This window comes from Sus scrofa, chromosome 8 (assembly GCF_054392235.1).
Source record: "Sus scrofa isolate SSC_HxYL_T2T_F1_AM1 chromosome 8, Sscrofa_HxYL_maternal_Yorkshire_Landrace_v2.0, whole genome shotgun sequence".
In the NCBI taxonomy this organism is placed as follows: Eukaryota; Metazoa; Chordata; class Mammalia; order Artiodactyla; family Suidae; genus Sus; species Sus scrofa.
In genome coordinates, this window is record NC_139390.1 from 6,219,413 (window position 1) to 6,243,312 (window position 23,900).

General features: G+C 52.4%; 1 protein-coding gene across 10 annotated transcripts in view; it reads right to left on the bottom strand.

Annotated features, from left to right (window-relative positions):
* SLC2A9 (solute carrier family 2 member 9) overlaps positions 1-23,900 on the bottom strand; it is a 204,529-nt gene that overhangs the window by 92,941 nt on the left and 87,688 nt on the right. For all 10 annotated transcript variants that reach the window (XM_084973835.1, XM_084973834.1, XM_084973832.1 and 7 more), the window contains one exon: positions 16,782-16,914. In XM_084973835.1, coding sequence (XP_084829961.1) covers positions 16,782-16,914 — 133 coding nt within the window. The remainder of the gene's footprint in view (positions 1-16,781; positions 16,915-23,900) is intronic.

Genomic DNA, 23,900 nt, shown 5'->3' on the forward strand with positions numbered 1-23,900 from the left:
TGGTCTTGATCTCCTTGGTCCTGAGCCAGACAAGGGTCAAGGGCAGCAGCTGTGATGCCAGCCCACGACAAGAAAGGACTCTCTGGGAGTTCCCGTCGTGGCTCAGTGGTTAACGAATCCGACTAGGAACCATGAGGTTGCAGGTTGGATCCCTGGCCTTGCTCAGTGGGTTAAGGATCCAGTGTTGCTGTGAGCTGTGGTGTAGGTTGCAGATGCGGCTTGGATCCCGTGTTGCTGTGGCTGTGGTGTAGGCCGGTGGCTACAGCTCCGATTCGACCCCTAGCCTGGGAACCTCCATATGCTGCGGGAGAGGCCCTAGAAAAGGCAAAAAGACACACAAACGTGCACACACACACACAAAAACAATTAGAGGAAGGACTCTGACGATGTGTTCAGGGTGGGCTGGGCGGTCTCTCGAGCAGTGAGCTCCCCATCCCTGGAGGTATGTAAGGAGAGGCCTGATAACTACCCCCCGGAAATGTTGTGGGAGGAACCCAGACATTAAACGGGAAGATGGACACGGTCTCTAAAGCAAGGGCAGAACCCCAGAAGCGGCCAGGTTCCATGGGAGACTGGGAGAGGAGGGGGTGGGGCATCACTGGAGGTGGGTGGGGAGGGGCTTCGGAAACATCGTCTATGAACCTGTTTCAGGACATTTGCGATGGAAGAAAACCTGCCCAGAGAAGTCCGTCCTCTTGCATCTCTAAGCCTCCGACCCCGCCCATCCCATCTCCCCAGGGCCTCCCCTCGGCTTAGCCTCCAGCCTCCTTCCCGTGGCTCACAGCTTTCTCATATTCCTGGCTCTGACCTGAGCACTAACTCCAAAGAACTGGAAAGAGAAATGAGAATTTGCGCTTCCCACTGGAAAGAAACCCCTCTGGCCATCAGGTCAGCTCCCAGGGTTGGGAAAGGGAGCTGTTAGATAACTAGGTCTTGTACCAGTTAGACCTGCCTTTATTCAAGGGGACTCAGGACACCAAGTGGGCGAGGAAGCCAACATTTATTGTGTGCCTACTGCGTGCCAGACTCTGGGCTCAGCATCTCAGACTTTGCTGCCATTCCTAGCATTGGTGGGTCCCCTGAGCCTCAGAAAATTGAGGGTAGATGCCGGAAAACCCAGACAGAAACAGAAGGAGTCAGCCTTCCTGCCTGGAGCTGTCTGATCTTTCTTCCCACACCCCTCAAAGGGGAATGAAAGCAACTGTGGAGCTGAGAAGCTCCCGGAACCCAATTCAGTTCATTGCAATTAACCTGCGGCTTCTGAGAGCTTGCCGTGTGCCGCGGTGCAAAGGTCTGCCTTGTTAAGGAAAGAAAAAGGCACGGTGTCTGCTGGAAGGAGTTCTCTCAAGTGGGAACCAGAACACAACTTACTGTCACTCCAGGCGGACAGTGATGGATGGGGAGCCTGCAGAAGCCTTACAGAACCCCTGCAACCTCAGCGTTCTGACAGCACTGAACAGACGGGGGAGCCCTCATCTTGGGGGGCTGGCTCCTGGTGGGCTCGCTCACTGACTGCCTGCTTCAGGACTCAGGGCTCCTGCCTGGGTTTGGTCTGGGTTTTATCCTCGGGGCTTAGTACTGTACCTGATACACTGTAAAAACTGCACCAATACGTGGGCATCGAATGAGTGGTGATCTAGTTTGCTCACAGTGGAGACTCCACACCAGCTACGCTTCTCCAGATTCATTCCATTCGAGCCAAACTTTGTCCTCCTGTCTTTGGGTCACACATGTACATCCTGGATTCTGGGCTTTTATAGGCAAAGAGCCGAGCTTTGGTGCAGGACAAGCTTAGGTTCAGACACCGACCCCATCACTTCCTGGGTGCCCGCTTGAATCATCCAGGATAATCTCTCCATCTCAAAGTCAGTTTATTAGCAACCTTCATTCCACCTGCATTCTTGGTTCCTTTGTCACAGAATCTGACCTGCACACAGGTCCTGAGAAGCAGGAAGTGGGCGCTTTGGGAGGTGGGGGATGGGATCATTAGTCTTCCCTCCCCACTGATGCACAATAGAAACTCAAATGATAGAAAGGGTTTTGAGCCCACTTTGTTTTCTGCCATCTCACTGTGCCTTGGATGGGGAACAGGACACTCCAGCAACGACATTTGCAGCTACCCCTCGTGTGAACCTGCGGGTGACAGCAGACCTTAAGCACCTGCTTCCAGGAGCCCTGGGCCCAACACGGCGAGCTCCTGCCCCAATGTGCCAGGTTCTGACTGCAGGACCTGCAGCTGGTCCAGCTTCTAGACAGCATCCCGTCCATCTTGGTTACACAGCTATGAGGAGGGGCAGCACTGCAGGACCGGGGCCCCTGGTGCCAGGCAGTGTGTCACACCAGATTCTGGGGTCTCTCAGGACCTGCTGTCTGAAAGGGCTACAAGACCGATGGCTGAGAGATGCTTAGCAAAGATGCTTGTAAGATGCACCTGTTGTTGCAGGTGTGTTCCGTGGCGGACCGCTCCCAGCTGCACGTCCCCTGTAGCTGTCCAGCTGAAGCCGATGAGTCCCAGGGTCCCGGTCATGGGGGACCGAAAAGTCTCTATGCTGCTCTTTCTGGTGGGGAGCTCCACAGTTTGTAAAATATTAAAAAGGGTATTGCTGCTGTTTCATTAAAAGCCCAGAGTATGAAGAAGGCATTCTGGGGTATTTGGGGTATTGGGAGTATTTGGGGTATTTGGGGAGCCGTTTCGGGATATGCTCTCTACCCACTAGGTGTGTTCATGAATTCTGGCAGGTTCTTCATCTCTGAGTCAAGAGAGGGGGTAATGTCGCCTGCGGCCCCTCCCAGAAAACGGGGCGAGTCTCCCAGCACTGTCAGCATCAGGACTCCATGAGATGCCGGGTGAGAGGTAACCAGCAAGAATCTCCCTCTGGGAGTCAGGGGCCCTGCTTCGAGCTCCTGCTCCATGAGCGGTCGGAGGCGGGTGGTGATGGTGAGTTCCCAAACCCCTCTGGGTTGAGGGGTGCTTGGCCGTGGGAAGGGGAGCCCTGCCTTCTCCCTGCCCAGGAATTCGGCGAGACTCACTATTTTTAATGCCTTTCACAGGTGGCTAGTCTTCACAGCCTGGACCACTTTCAAGATCCTGATTTTTTTCTTATCTGTTTAGCACACAGCCAAGTCCAAATCTGTGTTGGATGCTGGTTGGGGGGGAGGGGGTCAGTGGGAGGGGGCACAGCACTCAAGCAGATGCAGTCCCTGTCTGGGAGAGGGACAGAAACAGGCAGTGGCACCACAGTGGCACCAGTACCAGGGCGAGATGACCGGGGGTGGGGGTGGGGGGCTGCGATGGTCAGTGTTGTGTGTCAACTTGAGGGGCCACAGAAAGCAGCTATCTGGTCAAATCCTAGTCTAGATGTCACAGTGAGGGTGGTTTTTAGCTGGGAGTAACTTTCACATAGGTAGAGATGGAGTCAAGCAGGCCCTCTGTAATGAGGGTGGGCCTCACCTGATCAGGTGAAGGCCTTAAGCAGAAATGACGGAGGCCCCCAAGGAAGAGGGAGCTCAGCCGGGAGATGGTCCCCAGGCTCCTGCTGCAGCAGCAGCTCTTCCCTGGGTCTCCAGCCTGCCCTGAAGATTGTGGACTTGCAGGCAGAAGCCAATTCCTTAAACTAAACCTCACTCTCAGCCTCTTTTCCTACACACATACACACACACACACATACTCTCCATACCCATTTCTCCGGGGAGCCCTGATGGGTACAGGGACCATCCTGACCCAGCCTGGGACCTCAGGGGAGAAGTCACTTGCCCCATCTCCCTCCTTCACTAAGCACGCTGTCCTGAATGCACATGTGGCCTCCCTCGTTGTGGCCGCCAGAAAGATGTGGCCACAGATCCCTGATTACAGGGCTGGGTCTGACCAAGGGCCACTGTCACTGCACCCTGACAATTCCCCACCCGGATGTGCAGGCCAGGCTTTAGGGGACCGCTCACAACCAGTGGCTGAGCATGGCCAGGACACCAAGGCATCCTGTTCCAGGACACAGGGCTATGCTGGGGCTGACACTGACTGAAGGATGTGTCAGGGCCTTGTCGAACCTTCCTGGTCCTGTGCAGCACCTAGGACCCCTCTCTTCTCCTCTGGGGAGTGGCCTGGTCCCACGTCTGTCCCTCCACCTCCCTGGTCCCTCCACGTGCCCTTCAGAGACACTCATTCCAAGAAGTCTCTAGCCGTGGCTCCACCCGGTGTTCGCCTCTTAGAGGACCCTGACTGCATGGCCAGCAGCCCAGAAACGGAAGTCGGGGGCCACTGGAGAGGCACTGAGCCTCCCAGAGCGAGTAGCCATAAGCTGGGCGAGAAGGAAGGACAGGTGTCTTTAACCAGGCGACCATCTCTGGGCTTTCCGACAGCCCTTGGAGACAGACCTGGAATTACAGGATGATGGGAAATTCCTCTCAAGGCCCAGGACCTTTCTGCGTGACCTTGAGGTCCTGCCTGGGCCCAGGATGCCGGGGGCCTCTACAGGGAGCTGTCCTCTCCTTCTCCTGGACAAGGACGTCCTTGATAGACCCCAAGTGTTTGTTGATTGACTAAGGGGGCCACCTGATCATAATCACTGCAGCGGACGTTGCTCCCGTGCTTTTTGCCACCGCAAAGCGGCTGCACATCCCTGATCTTCTGTGATCACCCTTCTGGTCCCAGGAGCTGGGCATTTGTGCTCTTCCCATTTCACAGAGGGGAAAACTGAGCCTCATCTGAGATGACAGGCAACTTGCCTGGGCCTGTGGGGCTACTGTGTGGAGAAGCAGAGGCTGGAACACACCCCACCCCCTTGAGCCCACACTCCGTGACTTCCAGAGGACCCGGGAGCAAAAATAGCAGCAGAGATGCTGCTGGTATAAAGAAAGAAAGAAAAGTGTGCAAAGGAAACGGCTGACACCAGAACGTCTCTCAAGAGAAGAACTGTCTTGGCTGAGAAAAATATTTTGATAAGTGCCTGGAGAAAGATGGTTTGCTGCGTGTCTGCATGTCAGCTGGTTGCAGCTTCGGAAGGAAGGGAAGCTGCCCCCCACACTAGAAGGAGACGACACTGGAGCCCAGGCGCCCTCTGGGAAGACAGAGGGAACCAGCTGGGTGTGTGAGTCACTCGACAAACACTTATGGTCTATCAAGCCGTCCAGGAGAAGAAGAGGACAGCTCCCTGTAGAGGCCCCCTGGCATCCTGGGCCCAGCTAGGACCTCAAGGTCACGCACAGAGGTCCTGGGCCTTGAGAGGAACTTGAGAGGGGAAAACAAGGCTGGCGAGAGGCAGGGAGTCGGGCCTCTCCTGAGGCCTCCTATATGGTATTGAAACCCTTCTGTGATTCAGTGCGCGTGACTGCTGTCGCTGTTGGAGGAAACCACGTAGGTGCTGAAGTTCACGTTGGAGTTATTATGCTATAAGACAAAGCAGCAGGCAAGGATGCTGGTGTCCAAAAAGGCTCGAAGCCCACAACCTCAGGACTTCAGAGACCTATGAAGACGGTGTTGGACATCCCCGAACTGTGGAATCGGGGTACAGGAAATTCCTCCCAGCTCTGCGGGGCTCGGAGAGCCCCAGCCCACCTGGGGGCTACCAAGGATGGCAGGCACTGACCATGGGCACAATGTTGAAAACATCCTGCGCTGCTGGACCCTCTGCGATTCTCTAACTTTAAAGTGACTGTAAAGCAACAGATGTTGGCGAGGACGTGGGGCAAAGGGAACCCGCATCCCCTGCTGGTGGGAGTGTCAACTGGTGCAGCCACTACGGAGAACCATATAGAGGTTCCTCAAAAACTACAACTCGAACTGACACAGGACCCGGCAGTCCCACTCCTAGGAATATATCCAAAAAACGCCAAAACACAAATTTGAAAAGATGCATGTATCTCAATACTGATAGCGGCGTTGTTTACAACTGCCTAGATAGGGAAGCACCCTAAGTCCCCAGTGACAGATGAAGGGATAAAGGAGATGTGGTGCATACACACAAGGGAATGCTCCTCCGCCATAAAGAGGACAAAACATTGCCATGTGTAGCATTGTGGATGGACCTGGAGGGCATTACGCCAAGTGAAATGTCAGAGAGAGAAAGACAAACTCTGTATGTTATCGCTTATACGTGGAATCTAGAAAATACAGCATCCTAGTGGATATAACAAAAAAGAAGCAGACTCACAGACAGAGGACAAACTAGTGGTTACCAGTGGGGGGGGGGGACAAAACGGGGGGAGGGGCAAATGGGGGAGGGGCAAATGGGGGAGGGGAAGTATAAGACACGTTCAAGGATATATGGTACCACACAGGGAATAACGCAGGGAGAATAGATACTATTTTGAAACAACTTTTAACGGAGTGTAGCCTTTGAAAACGGAATAAAATTTTTATAAATAATCTATGCAAGACATTAAAAAAAAAAAAAAAAGACTGTGTCGTCGCCAATTCTCAGTCACTTGCTTTTTGGAATGAAGACGTGCCTTTCCGCTTTGGGAGCCTGGGGCTGAGACATAAGATATCACCTGCCTTACCAGTAAACAAAAGATGTCACAGACACCAAGGATGGCAACTGCCTCCAGGGGTGAGCCGGTAAGCCCTGAGGGAAGTCAGGAAGGAGACAAAGAACACCCACCATCCAGCAGCCATCAGACGGCTTCTCCTCTGGTGACTGAGACTTGCAGGAAACTCAGCATGTGAAAACACTGGACACTGGCCCAGACCACAGGGAAGGAACCATTGCAGGGAGCCCAGACCTAGCATCTTTGCACACATAGAAAAGCGCTCAATGCTTTAGCTCGAGATGTCTGGTTTTCTTTAATTAACAATAATCTTCTGTTCCTACTACCTTCCCTTTTTGCAAAACTATAGATCCTAGCTCCCCACTCGCCTCCAGTTTTCTCAAGGTCACTTGACGTGCTGCCTCCCGGGCTTAAGCCCTCAGCTTTGCCCACCCAGTAAAATGTAACTCTCTCCTTTCAGACGGTGCCTATTTTTTTAGTCGACAGGGCTTTTACGGGGTGGTTTCTGAGCTGTGTCTTGCTGCCCGCTGTGGACCCGTGGGGATTCTCTAGGAAGCTGCTTGCTTCCCTGGGCTGTGGGTCCTTTGCTCTGCACCCCGTTTCACCAGGAACAGGGCACCCTGGGAGACAGCTGTTCCGGGGTAAAGTGGGGAGGTGCCCAAGGTCACTTGTCACAGCTACACTGGAAGTGAAAGCAGAGCGACAACCAGGAGGGCAGGGCCTCCATCTTCCCAGAGCAGGTGGCTGGGCTGATGGGGGCAGAGATCAGCCCTCAGAGGGTCTATGTCTCCTCCCCCTCCTCCTGCCAGGTCCCGCCGCCGGGGTCAGGAGATGGCTCATCTTTGTTGCTGACAGGTGGGAGCCCAGGGCACTGACCTGCCCCCCTCTCCTGGGTCTCTAGGTGTCATGGTTTGCCAGGAGCCTCCAAGCGAGAGCAGGGCTGGGAGGGGCTGAGGACCCAGGATGCCCTCCCCGGCGTCCTGGGCTTGGGTTTTGATGGTGGCATTTGAGGGACAAGAGGACTGTTGGGCTTCAAGGCTCCTTCAAGGAGACAGAACTCAACGCCAAGACAAGAAATACCAGACCCTGATCATCGCCCCACCCTCTCATTGTAATTGCCCCCCCCCACCTTGAGCAACCTGGCCTCTTCCTTCCTGTTCCTGCTCAGAAAGGTATGCAGCCCACTCCTCACCCCGCCTCTATGGCAGCCTTATACTCCCCCAACCAACCAGCAGGTGTATCGTAAGATTCTTCTTTCCCCAACCAATCAGCAGGTCAGCAGGTGAATCCTGAGACCTCTCCTCTCCCTGGGCTGTAAAAACAGACACGACCACTTGGCCAGGGTCGGCTCTCTCTGATCGTCTGGAAGTTGTCTGTCTCTTATCTCAATGAACTCTTTCTTTCTCACTAGGCTGGAAAATTCTTTTTCCCGACCCGCGTGCACAGACCGTGACAAAGACCAGGTCACCTCTACATCCTTCCTTATGGGGGGAGGCAGCAGTATGGAGCACAGAGGTCCTGCACACCTCCACCCAGGCCTGCCTTCTTCCCGTCCTGGCCTACTTATTCCTACTATTTCCACACCTCTGTGATCACAGGGATTTGTTTGATGCTCTGTTTGTCTCCCCACCGAGCATGCTGTACTAAGCATGCTTTCATGATGCAGCAATTGCCTTATAATTGTTTGTTCCCTAAGTGAATCAAGCTGGCTTGGGGATAGGATTTTTAGTTTTGAATACAGATGTGCAGAATACCGACTTTTCTTTGGGGCAATAGATGCATATCTGGAGTTCACTCCTGGCTCAAATATAGAAAAATCGCAATATTGCAGTGGACATTTCCTGGGCCTTAAACCTAGTAACCAGTCGATCAATTATCTTTTGATAATATATTTGTGTCTAAGTACACTCTATGTCATTTTTTTTTTTGGTCTTTTTAGGGCTGCCCCAGAGCCATATGGAAGTTTCCAGGCTAGTTAGGGGTTGAACTGGCGCTGCAGCTGCCTGCCTACACCACAGCCACAGCAATGTAGGACCTGAGCTTCATCTGCAATCTACACCACAGCTCACGGCAATACCGGATCCTTAACCCACTGAGAGAGGCCAGGGATCAAACCCACATCCTCATGGATACTAGTCGGGTTTGTTACCACTGAGCCACGACTGGAACTCCCACACTGTGTCTTATAATTATAAATACACTTAAACACACACTTAAGGCAGCACTCCGCCCTATAGTAACTCAGGACTGGAATGGAGGCAAACTGAGTTTGAACCTTATTTCTGTCTCTACTAGTCCTGGGACCGCAGGCAAGGGGCTCGCTTTCTGAGTGTCGGTTTATATTGGAGACAATGGAAGCAAAGCATCTGGCGTGGAGAAGGCCCTCTTACAGCAAGAAAATGGTGTTTTGGGAAGACAAAAGCTTTAAAAACTTCATGCACAAAGACCTTCCAATTAGTTTTTTGTTCGTTTGTTTGCTTTTTTGCTTTTTAGGGCCGTACCTGTGGCACATGGTCATTCCCAGGCTAGGGGTTGAATCGGAGCTGCAGCTGCCAGTCTACATCGCAGCTCAGGGCAACGCCCGATGCTCAACCCACTGATCGGGGCCGGGCATGGAACCCTCGTCCTCATGGATACTCTTCGGGTTTTACCGATGAGCCATAATGGGAACTTCTACTAGTTCTTCGTTATAAATACAAATTAGAAAGAATCAGAATGTCCAGCAGTTTTGAGAATTCAAAGCAGTTAAAAAATGTTTAGACGGGAGTTCCCGTCGTGGCGCAGTGGTTAACGAATCCGACTAGGAACCATGAGGTTGCGGGTTCGGTCCCTGCCCTTGCTCAGTGGGTTAAGGATCCGGCGTTGCCGTGAGCTGTGGTGTAGGTTGCAGATGCGGCTCGGATCCTGTGTTGCTGTGTCTGTGGTGTAGGCCGGTGGCTACAGCTCCGATTCAACCCCTAGCCTGGGAACCTCCATATGCCGCGGGAGCGGCCCAAGAAATAGCAACAACAACAACAAAAGACAAAAAGGCAAAAAAAAAAAAAAAATGTTTAGACAATATGTAAAATGAAGGCAAAGTCATAGTTCAACCAGAACTGATTTTCTTCACTGTTTAACATGATTTTGGGGTTTCCTGTGCTGCTCTAATCCACTGCCCCTAGGCTGAAGATAATACAAACTTATCTGACAGTCCTGGAGGTCAGAGGTCCAACACAGGCTAAGATCAAGGGATCAGCAGGGCTCTGCTCCTCCTGGAGGCTCCAGAGGAAAATCCATTCCCTATCTTTTCCAGCTCCCAGATGCTGCTGGCATCTCCTTGGCTCCCAGCCCCTCCTCCACCTTCAAAGCCAACAGCTTGGGACCTTCGGTCTCCCTCTGACACTGACACCTGCTTCTGTTGTCACATCTCCTTCTCTCACTCTGGCTCTCCTCCTCCTTTCACTTGTAAGGAGCCTTGTGATTACTGGGTTCATTCATATAATCCCAAAAGACAGTCCCTACCCTAAGACCCTTCATCACATCAGCAGAGCCCCTCTTGCTGTGCAAGGTGACATTCACAGGTTCTGAAAATGAGCCTGTGGGCATGCTTGGAGGCCATTATTCTTCTGATCGCACAGGCTAATATACAAACTGTAATAAGGAAACATGCATAGGGCACAAACATGAGGGGGGGGATGGATAAAAGCAGCTTCATAAAGTCACGTGATTCCCTGCCTCCCCCCCCGCCCCTCCCCCCACCATAGAGATGATGGAAACATGTGGAAAAGGACCCAACGAGTTCAAGTATAAATGATAATCGAGTTGCAAGAGAGTTGTGGGTGATTCGTCCCCCAACATGACACATCGTCTCTATTCTCAGACCAAAAGATTTCAAACTCACTTTAGCCAGAGAATCTTTTCCTTCAAATGCAAGGTCACGCAGAAACTCATGTGGCAAAAGCAGAGAGTCTCCTTTTTCAGTGCACAGCCCTTTACAGTTTGCAAAGCCCACCTCTCACCAACACCACCGGACACGAACTTGCTGACGTCACGCAGAGGCAAGACAGCTGTGATGTTTCCTTGCTTAGGAATCGGAAAACCAAAGCTTAGAGGAGGTTGGTGCCCAGGAGAGTAGGCTCTTGATGGAGCTGGACTTTCTGGTCTTTTCTAGTGGGTCTTCCCATGCCTGCCCAGTGCTCAGATACCTGCAGAAATGCAAACTCCCCACCTCTGTAAGCAGCCTATCCCATTCTCTCTTTTTTTTTTTGGTCTTTTTTTCTAAGGCTGTACCCATGGCATATGGAGGTTCCCAGGCTAGGGGTCTAATTGGAGCTGTAGCTGCCGGCCTACACCAGAGCCACAGCAGCATGGGATCCGAGCTGAGTCTGCGATCTACACCACAGCTCACGGCCACGCCAGATCCTTAACCCACTGAGCGAGGCCAGGGATCAAACCTGCAACCTCATGGTTCCTAGTTGGATTCGTTAACCACTGAGCCACGATGGGAACTTCCCATTCTTTTTTTATTCATTTAAAAAAAATTAGAGTGTAATTAATTTCCAGTGTTGTGCCAATTTCTGCTGTACAGCCTGTTCCATCCGTGCATCTCCTCTCTTGCAGAGAAAGGAGACAAACAAAATATCCCTTGCTGTGGCTTCTCCCATCTGGTTCCCAACCTATCCCTCTAAATAAGGCTGCTCTCTCTTCCCCTCCATCGTTTGTCGATGGTTTGGTCCTGCCCCTGAGTCTTCTCTTCCTTAGATGGCACTTCGGAGCCTGGAGGCAGATACCTTGGGCCAAGAGCAGAGGGGAGACTATGGGGTGAGGAGACTGCAGGAACAACAGGGAGAAAGGGAGAGGCCCCATCAGGGTGAGCCATTTAGGGCAGAGACTTGAGCCCCTAGCCTGTGCTACCCTGGCTCTGCCACCGCGTGGAGGGTCCAGGCAGGTCCAAGGGCCTGGACCTCTGACCTGGCCACCCTGGGGGTTCTCTACTCTTTGGGAGACCAGCGTTGCAATGGTTTGGGGAAAGCTTGAATATGTTTAATCCATCTCCAGCTTGAATCCACTTGAATATACTTTCTTCTTGCCCCAATAAAAAACTGGACTCCTGGTAACCCAGGTAACATACTTTAGCCCCTAACACCAAAGGGCAGGAAGTCGGCTGTCTCCAATAAAGGCCATTGCTGAGACCCATTTCTGTCCACCTGGCATATGGCCCTGCCTCCTGGGTGTTTCTGGCCATCTCTGAACTTCAGAGAAATTTCCTAATCAGCTCAAGGCACCAAGGCAGTTGCCTGGAGCATCCCGGGATAACAGGCAGCCTGGCACTCCCAAGGCACGAAGGCGGCATCAGAAATGCAATGATCATGCAGAAAGTTGATTTTACCCGAATGCAGTTGACCATCCTCGTTGGGTGGGAGTCAGACTAGCGCGGGGAGGCTCAGGAATGACAAATGAAGGCAGTTCCCACTAATTTCAGGGCTTTCGCTCAGCTCAAGGAGTGCCGGTAGCTCTTTACAGGAGCTCACTTGGCCTCACTCTAAATATGCATCAAATAGCTGGCTAAGCAGTGCCATTTGGAAGAAGCCATGAGTTATTAGCCTTTGGAACACCCAAAATACCTCAGTCTTGCTGGTCCCAGCCAGTGGACACTCAAGTTGCTCTTTCCAGACTGTGACAGCTCCCACTGGTGGTCAGATGCTATTATTACTCATTCTCCCTTCCTCCTTGGGATCAGGTCTTGACTTTTGGGGACAACGGGGCTCTAAAGGACTACATTGCCAGCTCCTTGGCAGAACATGTGCTCCTATTTGGATCAAAGAGACACAGCCTTCAAGGAGACTTATTAAAGAAGAAGGGTGAGTAATCCCTCCTATTCATCCTCCTCCTCTTGGCTGGAACGCAGATGTGATGGCAGCCACTTTGGGCCATGAGGCAACCTCTGAGCAGAGGTGAAGGATTCAAGGAAGATGGAGGGATGAAAGCAACAAGGGCCCCGACACCAAGAAGAACCGTAACAGCCTTAGGCTCCCTACCTTCACCCTTTTCTTATCTAAGAGGAAGACACAAACTTCTGTCTTAAGACACTATCATTTAGGTTTTCTATCATAAGGTGGCTGTCATTAATCCTGACATGTGTACCTTTCTCTCCCCCCAAAACCGAAAGAATCACACTTGCCCTGTTCATGGTGTCAACCAAAATGATGATGGCACCAATAATGGACAGTCTTCTTTTTGCTATTCAGGTCAGGGTTCTAGCCAGTAATTGGCTTCTAAGTGCCACAGAAACATACTTCCTCTCATCCACAAAACAACAGCAACAAAAAGAACTGCTTTTTTATCTATCTGAGGAAAGTTTGGGCTCTTTCCCTTATTTTTTAGGTGTGGGACGTCTCCTCAACAAATAAATAAGACCGACCCTGACTTCATCCCTTGCACTCTCAAGTGGGGGTGGGGAGGGATGGGAAAGCCAGAAAGGGGCGTGTGGGATGGATCATTGGCATTGAGGGCCCCCATTCAAAGCCTCCCATGCCTCTGCCCATTGCTCTGTAACTATGTAACTCCACTCTGACTCTGGGGCTTGAGCCTGTGACTTACTTTGGCCAAGAGTATTTTGCCGATTTGAGCTTGAAAAATTGCTGTGTTTTTTGCTTCCCCTCTGGGACCTCTGTGCTCGCCATGAGACTATGCCTGAGGTAGCCTGCTAGAGGATGAGAGGCATGGAACAGGATGAGCCATCCTGCATCAGCCGGCTGACCACCAGACAGGCGAGGGAGCTTCTGCTGAGACAAGAAGAGTTGCAAGGGCGGCTCTATCAAGATGACCAGAACCCTGCAGCTGGGCTAGAGACTTGGGACCAATAGCTGCCATTGTCTTAAGCCAACGAGGTCCAAGGTGGTTTGTTACACAGTATTATCATGGCGATAGCTAACTGCGACAGGGCACTTTCCACCACATTACCGATGGACTGGCCAAGGTGTATCTCCCGTTATGTCAACAAGGTGCTAGATTAATAGAGTGTGTTTTATTTATGCTCATAGGTTCCAGAGCAAGATAATCAGAGTTCACATCCCTGGGCTGCCACTTGCTAGCTTTGTGTCCTTGGTTCAGTTATCTTGGCCTGGGTTATTTTTGTCTTAAAGTGGAAAAAATAACAATGTGATCTACTTTCCATGGTTCTTGGGAGGGATTAACGATCTAACACACGTCAAGTGCTCGGGATGAAACAGTCCTCAGGGCAGATGAGCTATTAATGAGGAGGGTGGCTGTCTCCTTTAACGAGACGCCCCCTCACCTCCTGGACGGCTGGAGGGCATCTTATGGTCCCCTCCCCCCATCGCCTGGCAGAACCACCCAGCCCAGCAAGTAGCCCTTATTTGCAGAATGCCTGGAGTGAAATTAGCACTTTTATTAGTACAGAGGCAGATTTCGATATTCTATTTCAACCTCAGACCAGTATCTCTGTTCTTTCTATAAAGTGCACATGTAATATGTATCATTTTTTACAACTGGCCTTCCCTCTCACTCCCTGCTGTGCCAGGGAGTAAATCTTCTAAGCCTGCTTCGCTGTCTGGCATTTGCATGCCCTGCCTCTTCTGACCGAACCTCACTGGAGCGGTTCCCAAGGCTCCCCCCAATAGCGGAGCCAGACAAGTGGGTGAGCATCCTTGCAGGCCGGTGGGGTGGGGGGTCAAGCTGGAGGGGGTGCTGTCCTCCAACCACCTTAATTCAGTTGTTCTGGGGAATCAGATCCCACGGGTTCCTCCTCTGCTGCTGTCTTTTGACTCCAGAGCCTCCCCCGTCTGACCATCAGCCTCCTTCCCCGAAGCCCGACGTTTGGGTGGTCTGCCTCCCCACAAGCCCCATGGGAAGCTCCCTGGACCACTACCCACGGGTGCCCCTCTATGTATGAGGGGGCTGGGAGGGAACGCACTCTCAGGTTCCAATGCTTCTTTTGTCACCTCCTGGCTGTGGGATGGGGGAGGGGTTACTAGCCAGGCCCCCCTGTGGGCTTCAGGAGGGGCGGGCACACCTCTCATCCCCATCAACACACTCCACAGATCCCGTGTACGTGGGCACTCCATCGAGGAAAGATCTGTCCTCTCCATCGATTTTGAAAGGCCTCTGGAAGCCAAAAACCATTTCACCAGAGCCTTGGGTGAGTCAGCTTCACCCCCATGTGCCTCTGTGTCTTCAGCCAAAAAATGAAGGCCATGATAAGGCCCTCCGATTCCATGTCACAGAACTGATGTCAGTGAGGAAACGGATCCGAACCACACACTGCTAGGCAGACGTAGGCAATTATTAATATTTCATATGACATTCATCAGCTCAGAAAATGCCTAGGCTGTTTGGATTTTAACAGATGTCACAGATGGTATTTTAAATCAAAGGCTACAGCTAATGGTCAGTTTGTTTCCTGGGTGTGGACGTTAGGGAAATTTAGAGCAGAGGACAGGATAATAAGAGAACGGACAGAGTCTGGGGTAATGACGACAGCAGGAGATGCTCTGGTGATGCTCAGATGAACTCCAACACAAACTGTACACGCTTTATGCATTTCCTTTCTGCAGCGGAGGGCTCCCAGAATCGGAAAGGTGGAAGGAGGTGGCGGAGGCCGGCCTGCAGAGCGGGGCTGTGAAGGCAGCAGGTTATTCCCAGCCCTCGAGCTGAACCCCAATGCTATCCACCGTGTCTCCTTTTTATAAAACCCACAGAACGAGGAGGCTCCTGCTCATTCCATGTTGCCTGTGTCTAGGCAAGATGATGTTGCCTTTTCTGGGCTCTGGAGAAATGCGATGCTTGGGATCTGGCCCAGCCCCTCTGCGCTCAGGGAGTTGACGGAAAGCTACCTACGATGACCACCAAGCTCCATGCGGCCCTCGCGAGTCCCTCCAGCAAAACGGGGGTATCTCTGCTCCCTTGCAGGGCTGGCCGCAACATGCCAGTGGGTCTCGGTGCAGAGGCCCAGGGCTGGTGTGATGGGAGGGCTCCTTCTGTCTCTGTATGTCCCCTTTCTCTGCGTGTGAATGTTCAGACCAGGGAGCTGGCCAGGGAGGAAGCAGAGGGAAGAGGACGGCCTGAGATAGACCCAAGGCACTGCGAGGTCTGTGTTCGTGGCATCTCTGCCATGGGGAATGAAACCGCAGGGCCCTGGGGGGCTCCTGGGCACAAGCCTGTGTATGTCCCCCATTTCTTGTTTTTAGGAAATGAGCTTCAGCCTCCTGTGACCGTCCCGGAAGTCTAAGGGGCAGGTTCAAGGGTGGGGGGGGAGGGGGGTGGGATGCAGAGACCAGGGAGGAGCAGGCAAGACCAGTCCTGGGGCCACTAAACACCCGCTTTGAAGAATGAAAGCCTGCATCTACCCTGAACCTTCTCTGCGACCCGATTTTCCACTCCCCAAACTATTAAACTACTTCCTCTTCCCTCCTGAGGGAGGGCTCAGTCCTTAGGGCATTAGCCTGCGGTGGCCCCCTTTGCCTGGCAGAGCGATAAAGCCATTTTTTTCCTCCTTCGTCCCAAACTCTGTCTCCATGTTCCAATTTGGCACCGGTGGACAGAGGCTGAGTTTTGGCAACAGGACCTCCTGAGAGATGGCAATGAAGAGACACCGCATGGAAGGAAGCAGACCTGGGTCTTACCCTGCGCTGCCCTGGCTTTTCCAGGCTCCCCATTGCTCGATGAAAAACTGTCACTGTCATCTGATTCTCCCAGAATGAAGTCACTAGCCATGCAGTCACTGACCTTCAACATACCCTGAAAAGAGTTAGGGGGTGGGGGGTGGGGTCAGGAGGTGGGGGGCCCTCTGTGCTCTGGGGAAACTGGCAGAAGAAGCCTTCGGATAGATATTTTCAGGAGAAGGTTTCACGAGCCCAATTTCTTGCATTTTCTCACATCTAGAAAAGCCCTGAAGCCATGAACAGAGACACCTGCTCCTCCTGACTGGCAGCAACCTTCTTGTGCCAGCAGCAAGCCTTGGCCAAACTGGGCACCTGACTGCATACGTCCCCTGTCACTAAGATCACAAATACATGGACCCCATCTCTTTAGAACTGCTCCTCTGAGCTCTCTAAGGTGCTGGCTTCCGGGCCATAGTCCTCATTTTGCCCAAAGCAAACTCAACTCACAGCTCTCCTGCTGTGCCTTTTTTTTTTTTTTTTTTTTTTTTTTTTTTTCAGTTGACGCTGTGCTCTGCGGCCTCTCCCCAGGTCCCCCCAGCAGGCTGTCGGGAGGATGGAAGGATGGCACCCAGCACACCTTGCAGCGTGACCCCCGCGACGAGGCTGGAGCGTGTGGGCCAGGCGAGGGGTCCCTACCTTTCTCAGCTCCCTCCTGGTCATGCTTCTCAAAGAGCAGGTAGCGTGGGCTCTCGGGGAGAAAGGGCAGGCTCCCCAGCTGGGTCAGGGCAGGAACGGCCATCACTCCAAACAGGTAGGGCCAGGCGCTCTCCTGGGGCAGAAGAGAAGCCTGGTGAATGATGAGGCCTTCGGTCAGTATTTGGGGGCCAGGCCCCTGCTCCTGTTCTCTGTGCAGGGTCCCTCTGCTTGATGTGAACCCCTTAGAACAAAGGCTGGGGACGGAGGGGACACTGGTTTAGCACCAGGCCCAAGTGTCTCGCATCTCCATGCACGGGGTGGATGGATCCTTGGAGGCACCTGTGAGGTGGTACCCTGTGGGGTGACTCGGAGAAGCGGGACGTCGGGGAGGCCAAGGCCTGGCGGACTCCGGTCCTGAGGGCTATTTTCCCTCCACTATTTCCTGGTTGTGTGGCCTTAGAGACCATCCTTGTGGCGCCTCGGAATCCGCTTCTCCCCATCTGGGGAACGGGCACAGCCACGGCCGCCTCTTAGGCAGTGAGAGGGGATCGGATCATGCTCCAACGTGGGGCTGGCCCCCAGCAGGTGCGCAGAGGAAGCCGCTGCCATGTTGGTGCTGAAAGCAGCCCCTTTGCCCCCTTCCTGTTTGCCCTTTTGTGTCCTCCTCTGACCTTAAAAGAACCTTATTACAGGAATGGGACCACTAGGTCATTTAACCTGACTCCTGTTTTTTTTTTTGTTTGTTTGTTTTTTTTGTTTTTTGTTTTTTGTCTTTTTTAGAGCCGTACCCACGGCATCTCCCAGGCTAGGGGTAGAATCAGAGCTGTAGCTGCCGGCCTCCACCACAGCCACAGAACACCAGATCCAAGCCGCGTCTGTGACCTACACCACAGCTCATGGCAACACCAGATCCTTAACCCACTGAGTGAGGCCAGGGATCGAACCCGCATCCTCATGGTTCCTAGTTGGATTCGTTTCTGCTGAGCCACGACAGGAACTCCCTTAACTTGATTCCTGACTTTCGCTCTCCTGGATGCACCCCATGTCTGGCCTAACCTGTTGCTTCTTTTCCTAAATAAAAAGAGGTAAGAATGAAGAATTAAGCAGTTAAAAAAAAAAAAAGGAGTTCCCGTTGTGGTGCAGGGGAAATGAATCCGACTAGGAACCGTGAGGTTGTGGGTTCCATCCCTGGCCTCACTCAGTGGGTTGAGGATCTGGCGCTGCCGTGAGCCACGGTGCAGGTCGCAGATGCAGCTTGGGTCTGGGGTTGCTGTGGCTGTGGCGGAGGCGGCACGATGCGGGCTCCAGCCTCCTGCTTTGGAGATTCGCAGACCTTCCTCCCCCATTTTCCCTTTAAAAACTGTCACGGCTGAGCAGACTCCTCAGGGTGGTCTCTGGACACGAGTCCACCTTATCCCAGATTGCCTGCTTTTCTGAGTAAAGTGCTTTTCCTTTCTATGGATAGCTGCCTCTCCAGTTACTGGCTTTTGAGCAGCGAGCAGGTGAAACTGAGTTTGACAACTGGCTGAAATCATGCTTTGACTGTGGGGCTGGCGCACAGTAGGTGCACAGAGGAAGCCACTGCCATGTTGGTGCCCCAGCCAGACACCTCTCAGGCCCAGGATATCTGACCACCCAGCGCCTGCCAGTGAGGGGCAGCTGGAATTTTCCCATGTTCCCCACCCAAGGGGGGACGGGGGCTGTGGGCGCAGCTCCCTGCTGAGCCGGTGGAACTTTCCACCTCCCACCAGCAGGAAGAGCAAGCCGGGCTTGCATCACGCAACTGGCATTTAGAGGCCCTGCAAACAGCGTGGCTCACTGGGCGCAGCTCTTGTCTCTCCCACTCTCTGTGACCTTGGGCAAGTGACCTCACTGCCCAAGCCTCAGTTTTCTCATCTATAAAATGGGGATAATATTCACGCTTAGTTCCAGGTAGGCGGGAGTGTTAAATGAGCCCACAGATACATAAAGTGCTTGGCATAGGGCTCCACACACAGTGGGCCCGCAGGAAGGAACGGTTTTTACTATCAAATGCTAGGAGAAGAGCAGCACATGGATGAGGTCCCTGATGCTGCAGAGAGGCCCACCAAGAGGGGGCCCCTTATCGTGCCCACTTGACAGAAACAGTCACTGCAGCGCCGAGAGGTCAAAGGGCTCGTTGATAAATAAATAAATAAATAAGTTAAGTCCATTTTAAAAAAAAGTAAAGTGTTACAAAGTAATGTCCTTGTGATGCAATAAACATCTTTGTGTAAAAATAAGTAAGTAAATAAATTAAGGGGCCCTTGAAGCCACAACCTGGTCCCAGAGGCCCGAATGAGAGCCAGTCTGCCATCCCAGAACCTGAGTTTTGATCCATGGAGCTTGGCCACAGGGGCCTCGGTGACCAGGGACCAGCTCAGCTGATGCTTTTCCAGTTACGGGATAGACTCCTCACAGCCTGAGAGCACAGGCCACTCCCAGCACATAGCAGCTGTTCAATAAATACTGGCTCCTGGGAAGGGCCTTCTCACTCATCATCTCTGACACAAAGGGCCCTGCCACGTGCACCTCTTTCTAGGGAGCCGGTCAAGCAAAAGAGCATATATATTTTTTTAAGATCATTTTATTTATTTATTTATTTTTTGTCTTTTTCCTTTTCTAGGGCTGCTTCCCGGGGCATATGGAGGTTCCCAGGCTAGGGGTCGCATCAGAGCTGTAGCTGCTAGCCTACATCAGAGCCACAGCAACTTGGGATCCGAGCCGCATCTGCGACCTACACCACAGCTCACAGCAACGCCGGTTCCTTGACCCACTGAGCAAGGGCAGGGATCGATCGAACCTTCAACCTCATGGTTCCTAGTCGGATTCGTTAACTACTGTGCCACGACAGGAACTCCCAGAAGGGCATGTTTAAAAAAACACGTACGACCGGCTAACGCCGGGCCAGTAGGTGCTACAGAGGGTCCGGATGAGTGTTATGGGTGCCGGATTTACGGAACCTGATGTGTGCAGTGGGCAGGAGGTCAGTTCATACGCTTGCTTATATTGCTCCGGAGGATCAATCGGCCGAGATGACAGCTCAGGTAAGGTGAGTGGGTCTTGCAATAGCTCAGTTATCTTGCTCTTCCACCCACAAAGCTTCCTTTTTCAACACAGACTCTAGGTCATGTTTCTCATGAGCTACAGGTGACCTTGGCCCTTTCCATAAATAAAACCTCCTGGACCGTGATGAGATAGCAAAAACTTTCAAGTAGAGTTGGAATCATTGATCTGACCCGAGTCAGGTTCTACTTTTTTTTTTTTTGTCTTTTGTCTTTTTAGGGCCACACTCGAGGCATGTGGAGGTTCCCAGGCTAGGGGTCTAATTGGAGCTACAGCTGCTGGCCTACACCACAGCCACAGCAACTTGGGATTTGAGCCACGTCTGCGACCTATGCCACAGCTCACGGCAACGCCAGAACCTTAACCCATGAGCAGGGCCAGGGAATGAAGCTGCATCCTCATGGATACTAGTTGGATTTGTTACCAGCTAGCCACACTGAGAACTTTCCCTCTTTCTTTTCTTTTCCTTCCTTCCTTCTTTTTTTTTCTTTTTTCCTTCCTCCCTCCTTTTCTTTCTTTCTTTTCTTTTTCTTTTTTTTTTGTATTTTTGTATTTTCTAGGGCCGCACCCGCAGCATAGGGAGGTTCCCAGGCTAGGGGTCGAATCGGAGCTGTTGCTGCCAGCCTACACCACAGCCACAGCAATGCAGGACCCAAGCCGCATCTTCGACCTACACCGCAGCTCACAGCAGTGCCAGATCCTTAACCCACTGAGTGAGGCCAGGGATCGAACCTACAACCTCATGGTTCCTAGTCAGATTTGTTAACCACTGAACCACAACGGGAACTCTTCTTCTTCTTCTTTTTTTTTCTTTCTTTTTCTTTCTTTCTCTCTTTCCTCTCCAGGGTGCAGCATCTTGAGGTGGGATCTCAGTTCATAGACCATGGACCGAACCCGGGCTGCAGGAGTGAAAGTGCCGAATCCTAACCACTAGACCACCAGGGAACCCCCTGTCTGACTCCTATTTTGACAACAAGAGAGTCAAGAGCATGGCTGCATGATCACCCTCACACTTTCCTGCCTTAGAAATAATACTGAAATTACCCTCCAACAGCATGATCCTCGCCTCCCGGAAAGCTGTCCCAAGTAAGAGATGCAAGTGCAGTGACCTGTCCAGGGCTACCTTTCAAGAAATGCTGGCTCCCTCCCCCTTCCTACCACATGTTCCTGCTTTTGAAGGGTTTGCGTGTCCTCTGCCTCACTCGGTTCTTAAGCAATCTAACAGGAAAGTAGGGGCTGAAGTTATTCTTCCCATTTTGCAGACAAGGAAACTGAGGCTGAGAGGTGGGGAGACGGGTTGAAAGTCCGGCAGCAAAATCGTCCATGACATCGGCTTTGTCCTGTGCTCATTTTAGAGAGAGAGTCATGCGATGTTTAAAGCTCGTTGACCTGCAGGGTCCCTCCCTGGCCAGCCTAAGGGACAGGCTGGCCCTGAGCACAGGAGAATTTGCTGAGTGCTGCATTCACAGTAACTCGGTTACACCCTCACGACGGCCCTTCCTTCGCCCACCTGACAGATGACAAAACCGAGGCACCAGGAAGGCAGGTAGTGCACTCACAGCCATGCATCTCACAAAAGGCTGGGTGGCACAGCTGCTCCAGGAAGCGTGGTGCCCAGCTCTGCACCCTTCACCCCTGTACAGCCCAATTTCCTGACTATTTATGGAGCTGGCCCTCCTCTGTCCCGAGGGACTTAGGTAAGCAGCTCTCCTTTCTAAATAAGGCTCCCTGAACTTAAAGCCCTGAACTTAAAGCCCATCACGAATCCCACTGTCAGCCTTCTGTGTCTGGCTGAATTATCCTGGGGTCTGGGTCTCACTGAGACCCACTCAAACCACGGTGTCCTCGAAACGGAGCTCAGGACAGACAATGAAGTGTGGTTCGTTCTAAGGGCCCCAGAAGCCCAAGGATGCCCTAAGGTTTGGACTCTCCCAGATGACCTTGATTCTGGAGATAAAGGAAGTATGACTGCCAGTGGTCAGGGACCAGCCTGGTTACCAATGAGCTCAGGGACCTTGGATCACAGCGTCAGCCTTTCACAGCCCCACGCAGCTCCAGAGTAAGATCCAAGTTCAAATTCTGGTTCTTCCACTTACTAGCACTGAGGCCTTGAGCAAATTACTTACTCCCTCTGGGATCTCATGAGGAGAGTAATTAACACTTATTTTGCAGGGTTGCCTTGAGACTGATGGTGGCAATAACCCCAGCATTGGCCTGGGACATGACTGGGAGCCATGAGATGCTGCTTCTTTTTCCCCTTGGTCCTGAGCCAACAGAAGGGTCTCATCCCGACTGAAGAACGTGTGTGAGGTCAGAACAGCTGCCCCTGAGGCTATGACATTGGATCTGGGTTCCGTGTAGGAAACTCACCTCTCAGACCTGAGCAGGAAGTCTGGGAGTTGAAGGGTAGCCCACCCACTCTCAGGCTCCCCTCTGATTTCATCAGCCACTGCTCCCCCCTCCTGGATGCTCTCTCTGCCTTGGGGTCTCAGGCAGCTATCTGGTCCCCTTGTCTTGGACGTGGACACTCCTGGTGGCTCTTTGCTGGGCTCACAAGCACGGGACCCCTCCCTCTCTGGCACTGCCCCCTGGTCTGTAAGATGCTAGGCTGCACCCAGGTGCACGCTCCCACCCCCGCCCCCACCCCTCTCCCTTCATTCTTTGTACATGTAGGGTATGGGGCTGGATTTTCAAAAGGATGCTAATATCTTATTTCCTTAACTCATTCATTCAGTGCTCACACCTGGGCAGGTATGAGGGCAGTAAGAACAGAAGCAGAGCCATGCATGGGGTGATGGGCGGGCCTGCAGCCCTGGGCCCTGTTTTAGCTTTTTCCAAGCAGTCTCCAGCATCAGCTTTCTCGTGCCCCCTTTCTGCAGCTGTATGTGTGTGTGGGGGGGGGGTGAGTCCTAGTTGCCAGGCACCTGCCACACTCTCACAGGCAGAGGTTCCACTTGGCCTCATCGTTTTTCCTGAAGAAGGGACTTTTTCAGCATCTCACCTCTTCTTCTTGCCTTTGAAAGACCTTAAAAGGTCAGGAGGAGACCGAAGTCAAAGAAAGTGCTGAGGTTTCAAATGGAGGACTGTTTTCTGGGGCTGCTTCTTGTCACGAGCCACTCAGCACGGGGTCCCTCGTTCCAGGCTGTGTAGGAGTCACTGGGCAGGTGCAGAGGGGGAGGGGCCTGAGAGAAAAGGCTGGTTGGGCAGGTGAGGACCCCCAGCAGCATGGGCATGGCCCGTGTCCAGGAGGCTAAGAAGGAGAGGCCACACCTTGTCATGCAAAGAAACTGCCTGAATTAAGCTCATGCTCTTTACCTTGGCATTCAAGGTATTTCACGTGGCCACGACTATAGCCTTGGAGGTTTCCCATCCCTGGTGGTTTCAAGCTGTTTTAAAGAACTCCTGTTCTCTGACGCCTCTGAGTCTTTGCACATGCTGTTCCCTCTGCTGGGAAAACTTTTGACTTCCTGTAGCCTGCCTGGCAAGCTCTTACTTCTTCATTTTTTATTTTATTTTTTTATTTTTTGTCTTTCTGCCATTTTCTTGGGCCACTCCCATGGCATACGGAGGTTCCCAGGCTAGGGGTCGAATCGGAGCTGAAGCCACTGGCTACACCACAGCCACAGCAATGAGGGATCCGAGCCGAGTCTGCGACCCACACCACAGCTCATGGCAACACCGGATCCTTAACCCACTGAGCAAGGCCAGGGATTGAACCCGCAACCTCATGGTTCCTAGTCGGATTTTTTAACCACTGAGCCACAACAGGAACTCCAACTTCTTCCTTTAAAACTTGCTCATGTGTCACCTCCCTGTGGGTCCTGCCCTGACCCCACAGGCAAAGTGAAAGGACTCAGAAGTGCTCTTTGGCATGTGTTTCTACGCAGCCCTTTAACGTGGCATTGGGTCAATATTTTCTTTGTGCCCGCTTTGCACACCGTGCAGTCCAGCTTTGTCAAGAAGCTGGTTATATAAGAGGTCACTGCCGGCCAGCGCTATATTTAAGCATTTTGCAAACATGGCCAAATGTTTCAT